Raw genomic sequence first — 13,814 nt, forward strand, 5'->3', positions numbered from 1 at the left:
CCCCGGCCTTATCGCAGACAGACGGCGGTGGCGGGGGGGCTGTGGGTGCGCTGTGTTTGCCGAGGATAAAGTGTACGGCACGGCACGGCGGGGCTGGGGGCACCGACACCCCTCCCTGCCACGCTGGCGGCCCAGCTGCAGGGAGGGAGGGGGGCTGGGGGGAACGGGGGGGTGGGGGGCACACAGGGCTGTGGGGACAAGGAGGGGTCACAGGGTTGTGGGGACTGTGTGAACCAGGGGAGACACGGGGACCATGGGGACTGAGGGGGGACACAGAGCTACAGGGACCAGGGTGGTCGTGGGGAGAGAGGACATGGGGTGCTGGGGACTGTGGGGATCAGAGGGACACGGAGCTGTGGGCAGCACCACGGGAACGGTGCTGGGGTGGGAATGGGAGGATCTATTTGTGGCTGTGCCAAAGGGACCCCATCCCCGGGCACTGCTGTCCCTTGGGTACCACTGCACCATCGGTGCCACCAGCCCTCGGGTACCACCATCCTCTGGGTGCCACACTGTCCCCTCCACGTCCTCATCCTCTGGGTGCCAGTGTGGCTCAAGAGCCACCCGATCCCCCCCTTCCCCCCCGAATACCCGCAACCCCCGGAGGCTGCCGTGGGCTTGGCTGTCCCTGCCCCACCGGCGTTCTCATCCCCTGAGTGCCCCCATCCAGCGGGGACCCTCTGCGTTGGGGGCGGGGGGTGGGGACACCCCGCCATGACAGCGGCCCTTTAAACCTGAGCACTACGGGAAATGTAGTCCGGGAGGGGGTGGGGGCAGAGCGCGGGGGCCGCTGGGAAAGAGGTGGGGTGGGACCGGAGGGTCGCGGGCTGCAGCTCGGCTGCCCCTCGGCTCCGTCCCCAGTGACCCCCATACGGCCCGTGTGACCCCCCGGCTCAGCTGCCCCCCGCTGCGCTGTGAAGCAGGGCCGGATCTGCCCGAGGGACACGGCGGGGTCTGGGGGGGCACAGCGGGCGCAGCTCCCGCACTACGCCTGGGCAGCGTCCCCCGCCCGCGCTGTCGCTGCGTCCCCACGGGCGCCGTCCTCAGCCGTGGGCAGCCGCCCTCCCCGCGGCACCGTCCCCGGCTCCCGGTGTCCACCGTCCCCATCCCAGCACGGCGCCGTCGCTGGGCCTCCGTCCCCCGCCGTCCTTCGTCGCCGACCCCAATCTGGGTGGGCGCCGTCCCCAGCCCCGCTCGTGCGCTGCCCCGTTCGCCGCCACCGCTCCCCACGGCACCGCCGTGAGCTCCCCGCGGCCCCGACCTCCGCGCGGCGCAGCGCCCCGCGGGCACCGTCCCCATCCCGTCACCCGCCGCCCCTTCTCTGCTCCCCGCCCCCCACGGGCGCCCCACGGGACCCCATCCCCCATCCGTCGGGGCCCGGGGGAGCGGTGGGAGCGCGCCAAGAGCGCGCAGGGGCAGCGCGCAGGGAAGGCGCAAAGAGCGCGCAAGGAGCGCGCAGAGGCGCGGCGGGGCTGCAGGGAGCGGCTGCGGCCGGCGGAGGGGGCTGCGGCCGCGGCGGAGCGGGCGGGCGGCGCGGCGGGGCCGGGGGAGGAGCCTGGAGGAGCCGTCGGCCGCCGCCGCCGCCGCTGCCGTGCGCCCCGCTCGGCCCCGCTCCGCTCCGCTCCTCTCCGCGCTCCGCCCCGGCCCCGCTCAGCGCCCCGCACGGCCCCGCGCTCAGGTACGGCCCCGCCGCGCCGATGTTTACCGGGGGGGGCCCCCGCGCGGCCCCCGTTGAGCTCAGCGCAGGGTCGGGGCGTGCAGCGGTGGGGGGGGGGGGGCGGCTGGGAAGGGGAGCGGGGGGAGCGCGCACCGAGCGCGCACCGGGAGGGGAAATGCGGGGCAATGCGGATGGAGGTTTGCGTGCCTTATTTTTGTATTTCGGAGGAAAAAAAGAATCCGAGCGTTCCGCGGAGGGGGGGGGGCGGACGGACCGAACCCTCAGCGCTCTGCCCGCGCCCCCACCCGCTCTGCAGCGCGGGGCTGTGCGGGGCCGCCGGGAGCCCTAAAGGAGGGGGGGGGGGGAGCCCCGCACGCCGCCCCCCCCGCGCTGTTTCCCCCCCCCCCCGCGGCGGCTGCGTGGCTGCGCCGTGCCCGTGGGCCTGCATTGCTCCGGGCCGGGGCCGTGCTGGGGGGGGCCGTGCCGTGCCGTGCCCCGTGGCCGTCCCCGCCCCGCGCTTGGCAGCCGGCGCCAGGAATGCCGTGACGATTTTTTTAATTTCCACCCCCCCCCCCCCTTTTTTTTTTTTTAATATATTTTTTTCATACCCTGGAAGCGGAGCGCTTTTTTCCTTTTTTCTTTTTTTTTTTTTCCTTTTTTTTTTTTTTTGTGTGTGTGTGTGTGTGCGCGCGAGCGTGTGTATTTGCGCTGCTTTTCGAAGGGGGGGGGGGGTGGTGCTCCGAAACACCGCGGTCGGGGTTGCGGGAGGGGCGTGGCGGGGGCTGCCCTCCCCGGGCCCGGCCCCGCGCACACCGCTCCCGCACCGGGGGGGTTGGGGGGCAGAGCCGCTTCTTGCTGCCCCCCCCCCTCCCCAAACCCCGACCTCGGGGAGGAGCGCGGAGCTGCGGGCAGCGCTGGGGAAACTGAGGCACGGGCCAAGGTCACCCCGCGCGGCGTCCCCCGACCTTCAGCCGTGTGCGCGGGGTGACACCGCGGTGACCGAGCGCCGGGGGGGGGGGACACGGCCGCTCTCACCCCGCGTGACCCCGGTGCGGGGCGCGGGCATTGCGCGGGGCGCGGAGCGGAGGCGATGCGGTCCCGACGGATCCCGTTCGGTGAACGCAGCGCGGGGCCACCCCTCCCACCCTGGGGGTCTTGAGGGGGGGGTGGTGCGCTCCGGAGCTGAGCCCCCGCCCCGTGCGCTGCGCTGCGCTGCAGTGGGGGGGGGGTCCCGGGGGGCGGTGTGTGCGGTGCTGGGGGGGGGGGGCAAAGCGCGCAGCCCCTCCCCGCAGCGCTGTGCGCGGTCCCCCTCCCGTAGCACCGCAACCCCGCACCCCCCGTTTGTCCGCTGCGCACCAGGGGGGGCTCGGTGCAATCCTCCCCCCCTCCCCGGCCCTACAGGCGCTGGGTGCTGCGTGGCGGCGGGCGCACGGCCCCGGCCCTTCCTGGGGGGGGCTCGGCACCAGGAAGCCGCCCCCTCCCCGCCACGCACTGTCCCGGGGTAAGGAGAGGAGAGGCGGCCGCCGGCAAAGCCCGGAGCAGCGCAGATGGACGGGACGGAGCCCGGTACCCCTCCGTGCCCCCACCCACAGATACACCCCAGAGGCACAGAGTGGGGCCGGGTGGGTGGGGGCACAGCGGCTGCACCGGGGTCAGTGGCACAGTGACAGGGGGACACCAGTGTGCATTGCCAGGCACGGTGTGGGCACCAACGTGTGCAATCTGAGCATCACCGGGCGCAGTTTGAGTGTCACCAGGTGCGGCTCGGTGTCACCGGGTCTGTTTTGGTGTCACCAGGTTCAGTTTGGGCATCGCTGGGTACCATTTGATGTCACAGGGCATGGGTCGGTGTCACTGGGTTTGGTTTGGGTGTCACCAGGACAGTTTGGAGTCACCGTGCGTGCTTTGGTGTCACTGGGTATGGTTCAGTGTCACCCCCAGCCCTCAGCACTGGGCACACTGCAGGTCCGTCCCCTCCCCATGCCAACACCCCCCGCTGTGTCCCACCAGCATTGCCCACCCCATGGCACAGTGTCCCCCAACCCACGACCCCACAGTTTGTCCCCTCCCAGCACACACAAACCGGAGCCCCCACTGCTCTCCCCGATTTAGCAACGTCCCGAGCCCCGTGCCAAGCTCCCGCCCCATGGAGCTGAGAATAGCTCCCAGCGTCCCGGCACGCGCAGGGCTCAGCCCTGGGGACGGGGGCACCCACAGAGCTGGGGGCCTGCAGCCATCTCGTGGGCTGAGGCCGTGGCACTCATCACATCCCGTGCAGCCGTGGTCACCGTTGGGCATCGTATACACATGGTGCTGGCACCTGCCGTGCTGCTGTGTGGTGTGGAGCAGTGCAGGGCTCAGCCTGGTGCTGCTGAGCAGACCCCAGTGTGTGGCACAGGATGGGGAAATTGAGGCACGGGGGTGCAGAGCTGGGCTGGTGCACCATGGGGTTTGTGGCTGTGACCTCCATCCCGTGCAGGGCACGCTGGAGGTGCAAGGATGCTGCAGGCAGGTCGCTGTCCCCAGGGCCACCCGTCGTCGCTCGGCGGCGGCCGCACAACCCCTGCTGCTGTGCTCAGCCATCACAGCTCGGCCCTGACCCCAGGCCGAGGGGAGGGGATGCAGCAGTGGGTCCCGGGTGCCCCTGATGTCAGCCCCATGGCATCCCCCAATCGGGGCTGCCCAGCTGCTGCGCGTGCCGGGGATTCCTGCAGCCTGCCGGCACGCGGCACGGCCACCGAGCACCCACAGGGTGACAGGGTGGCACCGGGCAGGGACACGCGTGTGGCACCGGGCGCAGCCGTGCACGTGGACACTGGCGTGTGTTGGTGCTGCTGAGTTTGCCGTGGCACGGTCCTGCCTGACGCTGCCGCTCGGTTTGGCTGGCATGGCACTGTGGCACGTGGCACGGTGTCACCGCGGGCAGGGCCATGTCACCGTGCCTGCACCCATGCAGTGGGATGTGGCCACGGTGCCCACCGCCGTCTGCCCGTCGCCCTGCCCCCCCCCACCGTGCTAATCACACTAATTGGCACCCGGCTAAAGCGCTTAGGCCCTCACCTCCCTGACCCAGATAGCAGCTGGCCGGGGGAGGGGGCAGCGGGACCCCCGCGCCCATCTGTGCCAGGGATGGGGACACCGCCGGGGCCCTGCAGGGCATCCTGTAGGCGGGTGGCAGTGATGTGGTCACAGTGAGGGCTGTCCCTGTATGGGGGGTCCGTGGCCACACTGTGCCGTGGGCAGGGGGTGCGGGGGGGGCCGTGCTCCCTGTGCCTCCCCACGCCCGGACTTTGCCCCCAGTTGTTTTGCAGCGCACGCAACCGCCCGACTCAGCAGAATCGCGCCCAGGTGTGAGGCTGGGCCGAGGGGCGCGGGCGGGGGCCCCCACCTTTGGGCGCTGCGCCCAGGGCTGTGTCGCCGCCCCCCCTCTCAGCCCCCCATCGAGGCCCGCGGGGTGGAGGCGCGGCGTTTTCGTGGGGCTGAGACCCGACGCGCTCGGTGCACGTGTCCCGCGGGAGCCGCCTCCCGTCCGTCCGTCCTTCCGTCTGGGTGGCTGCTGTCTGTCTGTCTGTCTGTCTGTCTCTCGGCGATTCCTCGAGCGCAGGCGGCCTCACCCGGGCGCTGGGTGCCACCGAGCACCGTCCCGGGGGGGTCACGGGGGCACTGGGCGGCACCGAGCGCCGAGCCGTGCGCGCTGCCGTGACCTCTCCGCCCGCCGCCCGGAGGGGAAGCGGAGGCAGAGGGCGGTGGGTCGGGGGCAGCGCTGCGCGCACCCGGCGGGTCGGGGCTCTGCGCGCTCCGGGGGGGTCCCGGGGCGGGGGTGGGGAGGGCCGTGCCCACGGGGCCGCGCAGCGCTGGCGCTCGGCCAGTGCCTATACTTGGAAGTGTCGGCGCGGCGTTCCCATATGGAACAAACATTTGCTGCAGCCCCCGGCCGCGCTCCGTAGGTACCGCCCGCGGACGGCCCCAAAGCCCGGCCTGGAGCCGCGGCCCCAAACCTCGCGCCGTGCCGTGGGGGGGTCACTGCCATCCCGACCCCCCCGGGCGCCCCCAGCGCCGCGAAGGGCGGCACCGCGCACCCACGGGCGCAGCATCCCTCGATCTGTCGGCGGCGCGGTTGGGTTCCCCAGATGGAGAGGAACCGGGGGGGTCCGGGGGGGGGGTCGGGTCGGCTGCACCGCCGCCGCGCTCGAAATCCGCCGGAGGAATTCCTGCCGCCGCCAAGACAAACGTGACCTACTTTCTGCCCGGCCCCGCACCGCGCTGCAGCCCCAGGGCCGGGCACGGCGCCCACCGGGAGCGGGTGGGGGGCCCCCACCGCCGCACACCCCCCAAACGGGGCGGGTCGGGGGGGGCTCGCTCCGAGCCGAGGCCCCCCCGGTGTCGCTGGGGCGATGCGGGCGCTGGGCTGTGCGCTGGGGGTGGCGGGGCGGTGTGAGCTGCTGCTCCCGGCCGTGGTTGGGGGCAGCGTGGGGGTGCCGCCCCCCCCCCGGCCCCACGGTGCCATCTCTTTGCAGCAGGATTGCTCGAGGAGGAAGCAGTGCCCAGCAGCCCCCGGCGCCCCCCACCCCTGTAAGTCCCCCCTCCAACACCCGCTCGGTGCTCAGAGGAGGCCCCGGCAGCCCCCCCAGCCCTCCCCGTGCACACACCTGCCCCCAGTGCTGTGCTCTCGTTGTGCACGCTCCTGCACGCCGTGTGCTGTGGGCTCTTGCACGGCGCTGCACACTTGTGCATTCTCTTGCACACCCTGCACGCTCCTCCCCACCCAACGCTCTTGCACAGCCCTGCGCGCTCCTGCACACCTCTGTGCTCCCACCCAGCCCTGCTGCATGCACCCTGCAAGCCTCTGCTCGCTCCACGTGTTTTTGCACGTCCCTTTTGCTCCCACCCAGCTCCACATGCTCTGCACACCGTTGCACGCTGTTGCACGCTCCACTTCGCTTTGCACACCCATGCACGCTGCACCGTGCGTGTCGCTGCGTGCTCCACACAGCCTCGCACACGCTGTGCACTCACCCAGCCTTGCACACCGTTGCACACTGCATGCAGTCCCACAGCCCTGCACTCTGCACACCGCTGCATGCTGTTGCACACTCTCCTGCACACCCAGTGCTCTCCCACCCAGCCCTGCACACCCATTGCACGCTGTTCCAAGCTCCACGCGGCCTTGCACGCCCCTCTCCACCTTTGCACACCATTGTGTGCACCGTGTGGGCTCAGCGTGCTCTATCTGTGCAGGCCCCCCCCCGGGATGCTGCAGGGAGCCCAGCACTGAGGTGGGCGCCATGGGGCGCGCGTCGTAGCCCCCCCCCGCCGTGGCCCCCCAGCGCGTGGCACCGGTGGCGGAGCCCACTCGGCCGGTGCTGGGCGCTCCTTGATGGAATTGCGGTGAATGGAACAGAAGCCCAGCACCCTGGACCCGCTGTCGGAGCCAGAGGACACCCGGTGAGGCCCTGCTGGGCTGCGTCCCCACAGCGCCGCTCTCTGTGCCATGCATGGCACTCCGTGTCCCCGCACACCCCCACGCCCGTGTCCCCGCGTGTCCCCGTGCCCTCCGTGCCCCACTGCCCCACATATCCCTTTGTGTCCCCGTGCATTCGGTGTCCCTGCAGCCCCCCCGTGTCCTGTGCCGCCCGTGTCCCCCCCATTCCCTCCATCCCCGTCCCTTGCCTGCATCCCCCGTGTCCCTGTGCCCCCCAATCACCCCTTGTCCCCCCACACGTGCCCACGCTCCATGCACACCTATCCTCAGCCCCCCCCTCACGGCCCCCCCAGCCTGGGCCCCCCACCGGCCCTGCCAGCACCCGGGGCTATTTTGGGAGCGCAGCGGCAGCTCACGTGCCCTGGGGGGGGCCAGGCCTGGGGTCACCTTGGGCTGGCGCTTGTCCCCCCCAACAGCACCCAGCCCTGCTGCCCCATTCGGGGGTACTGGGGCACCCCTGGGTGCTGCCCCCACCCCCCACTGGGTGCCATCCCCGTGGCGCTGGGTCCCCTCTCTGCCCATGCGCGTGTGCAGGGGGGGGGGTTGAGGCGCAGACCCCCACCGCCGCCTATTGGCTGAGCCCGCTGATGTCACTTCCCCGTGAGCCAAAAGGACATTTTGTCTTTGACTGTAAATGAGAGCCCCTCCCCCACCCTTCCCCGCCCCTCCCCCACTCACTTCCCCCACCCACCCATCCACAGCCCCCCCCCTTAAGGCAATGCCGTGCCCCACATTGGGGTTCCCTGGAGTCCCCACGTCACCCACAAGGCTGCGTCGCGGTTTCCACGTGTGGCGTCAGCCCCCTGGGACCCCCCAGGGGTGGGAGGCACTGGTGGGGTGCAAGGAAGGTGTGGGGACCCCGAGTCACGCTGTGCCCCCCCCCAGGTGGCTGGATGGCAAGCGCAAAAGAAAGAGCAGCCAATGTTTGGTGAAGAGCAGCATGTCAGGTATGGGAGCCCCCCGTCCCCTCTGGTAACCCCACATCACCACTGGGACCCCCATGCCACCCCACTGCGCCCCTCAGCACCCTGGGGTCCCCATGCACCCACATCCCTGCTGGGGCTGCTCAGCACCCCCAGCCCCTCCACCCCCAGGTGCCACTCATCCATGCAGGGTCCCCTGGGTCCTACAGGCACCTCGTGTCCCTCCCAGCACCCCAGGGTCCCTGTGCACCCTCGGGACCGCAGTGTTCCCTCTGCCCAATGTCCCTGCTGGCACCCCATTGTCCCCTGCAACCCATGTCCCCAAGGGTTCCTCCCGCATCCCTGCTGATTCCCCAGGGGTCTTCTACACCCCACGTTTCTTATGTGCCCCCAAGGTCCCTCCTGCATCCCTGCTGGGTGCCCGGGGTCCCTACACACCCCATGTCCATTATGGGCCTCCGAGGGTCCCCAGCACCCCGTATCCCCCGTTGGGTCCCCAGGGGTCCCCGCACACCCCGTGTTCCTGGTGAATCCTTGGGGGTCCCCAGTGCCCCGCTGTGTGCTGCCCCCCCCGCTGGCACTGTTGGGCCCAGCAGTGCAGTGGGGGGGGAGATAAGGGGGCCCCGGGCGGGCACTGACCCCTGGGCTGGGCACCAGCCCTGCCCCATTCCCCAGCGGGGAGCGGCTGGCGCCGGCGGGATCCAGGGGGGGAGGGGAAGGGGGGTGCCAGCCCTCCCCCTCCCTGTCTGTGTGTGCCCCTCCCCCTGCAGTGTGGGGGGGTCCCTGGAACTAATGGGGGGCGGTGGGGGTCCCTGTGCAGGTGCTCCATGCCTCAGTTTCCCCGTGAGGTCGGTGCTGAGGGGGCGGCCCCAAGGCCGGGGGACCCCGGACAATAGCGGACAGTGGGGCCATTGTGTGCCCAGGGGATGCCCCCCCCCCCCACAGCCGGCCCTGGAGAATGGGCGCTTTATTGCTGCGGGGGGCACGGAGCCCCCCAGCTGTTAACTCTTAAACTGCCGGAGCATCCCTGCTGGGTCCCCCCACCCCACTTCCTTCCTGGCACCCCTGGGGCCCCTGCACCCCACGTCTTTTATGGGGGCCTGCGGAGGGGTGGGGGCAGCAGTCGGGCTCTGGGCAGAGGGGAAGCTGAAGCTTGGAGGGGGGCTCTGACTTTTCCCCCCCCAGGGTACATCCCTAGCTACCTGGACAAAGATGAACAGTGTGTGGTGTGCGGGGACAAAGCCACCGGCTACCACTACCGCTGCATCACCTGCGAGGGCTGCAAGGTGAGGGGGGGGGCTGCAGGGGGGGGGAGGGGGCAGCAACGTCGGGGGTCTCACCGTGACCCCCCACCCCAGGGCTTTTTCCGTCGGACCATCCAGAAGAACCTGCACCCCACCTACTCCTGCAAGTATGATGGGTGCTGCGTCATCGACAAGATCACCCGCAACCAGTGCCAGCTGTGCCGCTTCAAGAAGTGCATCTCTGTGGGCATGGCCATGGACTGTGAGTGGGGTCACAACCTCAGCTGTAGGGCACTGTGGGAGCCCGGTATGGGGTGAGCAGGGTGCCTGGTGTCTCTGCAGGACCAGGTTGGGTGCCCGGCACAGCTGGCGGTGCTGTGGGGCAGCCTGAGGAGCTGGGGAGCACCCAGTGTGTACACACATAGGGTTTTGGGGACCCTTTTGCAGATGCAGTTGGGGTGCATGGGATACGTGCACGCGATGGGGCAGGTCGGGGTGCCTTGTGTAGGCATAGAGAAGATCAGGGTGCCCAGCACAGCCATGGGGTGTTTTGGGGGATCCTTTTGGAGCTGTGGGAGCGGTTGGGGAGGACCTGACTTGTGCACACCGTGGGGCGGGTCGGGGTGCCTGGTGCAGCTGTGGGGCAGTTTGGGGCACCCGGCAGTGCTGGGATGTGGGGTTGTGCTGATTGCCACCCCGCAGTGGTGCTGGACGACTCGAAGCGCGTAGCCAAGAGGAAGCTGATCGAGGAGAACCGGGAGCGGCGGCGCAAGGAGGAGATGATCAAATCTCTGCAGCACCGACCCAGCCCCAGCGCAGAGGAGTGGGAGCTGATCCACGTGGTGACCGAGGCGCACCGCAGCACCAACGCGCAGGGCAGCCACTGGAAGCAGAAGAGGAAATTCCTGGTGAGGGCAACGTGGGGCCCTGCACCTGCCCCCGTACTGCAAGCTGAGCACCAGTGGTGTGCCCATTGTGCACAGACTGGTGTGCCCGTTGTGCACAGACTGGTGTGCCTGTTGTGCACAGACTGGTGTGCCCGTTGTGCACAGACTGGTGTGCCCGTTGTGCGCACGCTGCTGCGCTCACTGTGCACACTGGTGCCACACGCCGTCCCCATCCAGCTCCGGCTGCCCTGGCACGCTCAGCGCAGGCATGGTGGCCACACTCTGTCCCCATCTGGCACCGGGATCGTGGGCCTGGGGGTGTCACTGTCACTGTGTGTCCTTGAGCGTGTCACCCCCGGGGAGGGTTCGGGGTGAGCGGTGACCGAAGGGGACAGCTGTGCCTGCAGGGTGGCCCTTCCCTGTCCCCGTGCGCGCTGCTCCCCCTCCTGGCTGCCATCCCGTGCTGCCCTGCCTCAGTTTCCCCCGTGAACCCAGGGAGTGGGAGTGGTGCCAGCCATTCTGCCCCTCCCATCCACCCCTTGTGCCCCCTGCCCCCAGCCCGAAGACATCGGCCAGTCGCCCATGGCCTCCATGCCTGACGGGGACAAAGTGGACCTGGAGGCGTTCAGCGAGTTTACAAAAATCATCACACCGGCCATCACCCGCGTGGTCGACTTTGCCAAAAAACTGCCCATGTTCTCGGAGGTAATGGGGGGGTGAGGGGGGGGCATTGGGTGTGGGGGTCCCACAGCCCCAGCGACACAGCTATGGGGGGATAGGCGGTATGGGTTGGGGGGGGTCCTGCAGTTCTGATGGCAGTGCTGTGAGGGGGGATGTGGGGTGTGGGGTGTGGGGTTCTGGGGGGGCACTCATAGCACTGTGGGGAGGGATATGGGATATGGGGACACGGGGGAGTCCCGCAGCCCCACTCACAGCGCTGTGGGCGGTTATGGGATGTGGGATATGGGGCTGTGGGGGGGGTCCCGCAGCCCTGCTGACGTTGTGCCCCACAGCTGCCGTGCGAGGATCAGATCATCCTGCTGAAGGGCTGCTGCATGGAGATCATGTCGCTGCGAGCGGCCGTGCGCTACGACCCCGAGAGCGAAACGCTGACGCTGAGCGGGGAAATGGCCGTCAAACGCGAGCAGCTGAAAAACGGAGGGCTGGGGGTCGTGTCTGATGCCATCTTCGACCTCGGCAAGTCGCTGTCTGCCTTCAACCTGGACGACACCGAGGTGGCCCTGCTGCAGGCCGTGCTGCTCATGTCCTCAGGTCAGCGCCCACCGTGGGCTGGGGGGGGGGTGGGGGGTCAGGAGCCCCCCAGCGTTGGACATGAATGAGGTGCACACCCTGCTCCACAGAGCTGCAGCTATTGGGGGTGCAGGGGTGGGCACCCCAATACTCAGAGCCCCAGCATTTGGGGGCACATGGGGTGGGGGCCCCAATGCTCAGAGCCCCAGCATTTGGGGGCACATGGGGTGGGGGCCCCAATACTCAGAGCCCCAGCATTTGGGGCACGTGAGGTGGGCACCCTGATACCCAAGGTCCCAGTGTTTGGAGGCACACGGGGTGGGCACTTTGATATCTGTAGCCCCAGCATTGGGGGGCACAGGAGATGCCCCCCCCAACGCCCAGAGTGTTTGGGGGCGCAGTGTGGGCACCCCAGTGCCCAGACCTGAGCATTTTGGGGGCACCTGGGTGGGGAGCAGCAGGCAGACACCTCGTACGCACCCCACACCCACCAATCCTTCACCCCACATCTTTTGGGGCTGCCCACGGGTCGGACACCCCTTGAACCCCCTTTTTTCACCTCCCCTGCAGACCGGACGGGGCTGATCTGCGTGGATAAGATTGAGAAGTGCCAGGAGACTTACCTGCTGGCTTTCGAGCACTACATCAACTACCGCAAACACAACATTCCCCACTTCTGGCCCAAGCTGCTGATGAAGGTGACGGACCTGCGCATGATCGGCGCGTGCCACGCCAGCCGCTTCCTGCACATGAAGGTGGAGTGCCCCACCGAGCTCTTCCCCCCCCTCTTCCTCGAGGTCTTCGAGGACCAGGAGGTGTAGGGCCCCCCCCCCCACCGCCGCGCACCCCTCGTCCCCCAGCCCCCTCCCAAAACCCCACGCTGTGTGCAGCCCCCCCCTTCCCGCCCCCCCCCCACACCCCGATATTTCGTTCTCTGCCCCCCGAGGGCGGCGGTGCTGCACGGGGTGGGGGGGTCACGGCAAAAAGAGGGGGGGGGGGCGATAATGGAGGGGGGGGATCAGCGCCGCCGCTCGCCCCCGCGTGTCCCCCCCCCCCCCCTCCCCCGGACGTTGCCGGATTTTGTTTGTTTGCACAGGGAAGGGCCCCCCCAGCGGTGCCGTCGTGTCCCTTCTCTTCTGAGATTCTTATTTTTGAAGCATTTATTTCCCTCCCTGAGAGGCTAAAATGTAAAACTGCACTTTGCGAGAGAGGAGGAGGAGGAGGAGGAGCGGGGGGGGCTCTGTGCTGCAGGGGGGGGGGGCACCACCCCGGCCACGCGCACTTTGGGGGCCATGGGAGGGGAGTGGGGGGGAGGGGCAGCGTTGTGGGGGGGCCCCCATCCCATCTGCAGGGCCGCCCCCCCCCGGCCCCCCGAGACCCCCATTTTTGGGGCGGCGTTCGGGGCTTTGGGGTTTTTTTTTTTTTCTGTCTTTCGGGTTTGGGCTGAGAGCAGCGGGTTCAGTGCCAAGCGCGGGCGGAGGGGGGGGGGGTCGCCCCCCCCAACCCCTTTTTGTTCGTTGTTTTTTTTGTTTTTGTTTCCGTTGTCTTTCCCCCCCCCCCCCCCCGCACCGTGTCGTCGTCCTTCGATTTGTCGTTTTCCGTCAAAAAAAAAAAAAGACAAAAAGACAAAAAAAAAAAAAGACAAAAAAAAAAAAACCAACAAAACAACCAAAAAAAGGAAAAAAAAACAAAAAAAAAAGCCCACAAAAACAAAACAAAACAAAACAAAACAACAAAGCAAATTGCAGTGGCCCCCGGAGTGGCCAACACAGCGCGGCCCCCCCATGCACTACGGCCCCCCCCCCCCCAAATCACCCCCCCCACACCATCAGCACTTCGGGGGGCGCTGAGCGGGGCGGGGGGTGCGGCGGGGGCTGCCCCAATGCTGTCAGCACCCCCCCACGTCCCCCCCCCCCCCATCCCCACCCCCCCCCCCCACCCCCACCTTTTGGGTTTGTGAATTTTTTGTTACCTCAGGCGGGGGCCGAGGGGGGGGGGGGCGCGGGGCAGGCAGGCGGGCGGCCCCGGGTAAGCTAATATATATATATATATATATATATATATAAATATATATAAAATATATAATTTTTGTAATTAAAAAAAAAAAATCTTTTTACGGGTCGTTGGAAAAAAAAAAAAAAAAAAAAAGGCAGAAATCCCAACGTGAGACACTTCGTACCCCCAGGGCCGGGGGGGGGGGAGATGGGGATGTGTGGGACCCCCCCTCCCCCCAACCCCCATCCTGCCCCATCACAGCCCCCCCCCCTCGGCCTCAACACCACGAGGGGGCCGTGAGGAGTGGGCAGCAGAGGCTGTGCTGGACCCCCCCCTACTCCCCATAGCTGGGCCCGGGGGGGGGGGCACAGTGGG

The 13,814-nt window shown here is 68.6% G+C and overlaps 1 protein-coding gene across 3 annotated transcripts; it reads left to right on the forward strand.

Annotated features, from left to right (window-relative positions):
• The first annotated feature begins 1,545 nt into the window (after positions 1–1,545).
• Positions 1,546–12,317, forward strand: THRA (thyroid hormone receptor alpha). 3 transcript variants are annotated; one of them, XM_090125265.1, is made up of 10 exons: positions 1,546–1,678; positions 6,175–6,229; positions 6,896–7,102; positions 8,025–8,086; positions 9,248–9,348; positions 9,421–9,568; positions 10,009–10,214; positions 10,752–10,898; positions 11,207–11,465; positions 12,015–12,317. In XM_090125265.1, exons 3-10 carry the CDS (start codon positions 7,050–7,052, stop codon positions 12,263–12,265), a joined length of 1,227 nt encoding a protein of 408 aa, XP_089981391.1. In that variant the 5' UTR covers positions 1,546–1,678; positions 6,175–6,229; positions 6,896–7,049; the 3' UTR covers positions 12,266–12,317. The 3 variants fall into 3 exon arrangements, with proteins under 3 accessions (XP_089981391.1, XP_031456559.1, XP_089981393.1); XM_031600699.2 differs by lacking the exon at positions 6,175–6,229 and having other exon boundaries at positions 1,592–1,678; XM_090125267.1 differs by lacking the exons at positions 1,546–1,678; positions 6,175–6,229 and having other exon boundaries at positions 6,296–7,102.
• Positions 12,318–13,814: the final 1,497 nt, after the last annotated feature.

Source organism: Phasianus colchicus, chromosome 26 (assembly GCF_987193195.1).
Source record: "Phasianus colchicus chromosome 26, bPhaCol1.hap1.1, whole genome shotgun sequence".
NCBI classification, from domain to species: domain Eukaryota; kingdom Metazoa; phylum Chordata; class Aves; order Galliformes; family Phasianidae; genus Phasianus; species Phasianus colchicus.

Excerpts from the sequence above, each read along its gene's own strand:
- THRA (XM_090125265.1), top strand. The coding sequence starts at position 7,050 with ATGGAACAGAAGCCCAGCACCCTGGACCCGCTGTCGGAGCCAGAGGAC. Across the intron at positions 9,349-9,420 it reads TCACCTGCGAGGGCTGCAAG|GGCTTTTTCCGTCGGACCAT; the intron begins GTGAGGGGGGGG and ends CCCCCACCCCAG. Across the intron at positions 11,466-12,014 it reads CGTGCTGCTCATGTCCTCAG|ACCGGACGGGGCTGATCTGC; the intron begins GTCAGCGCCCAC and ends CCTCCCCTGCAG.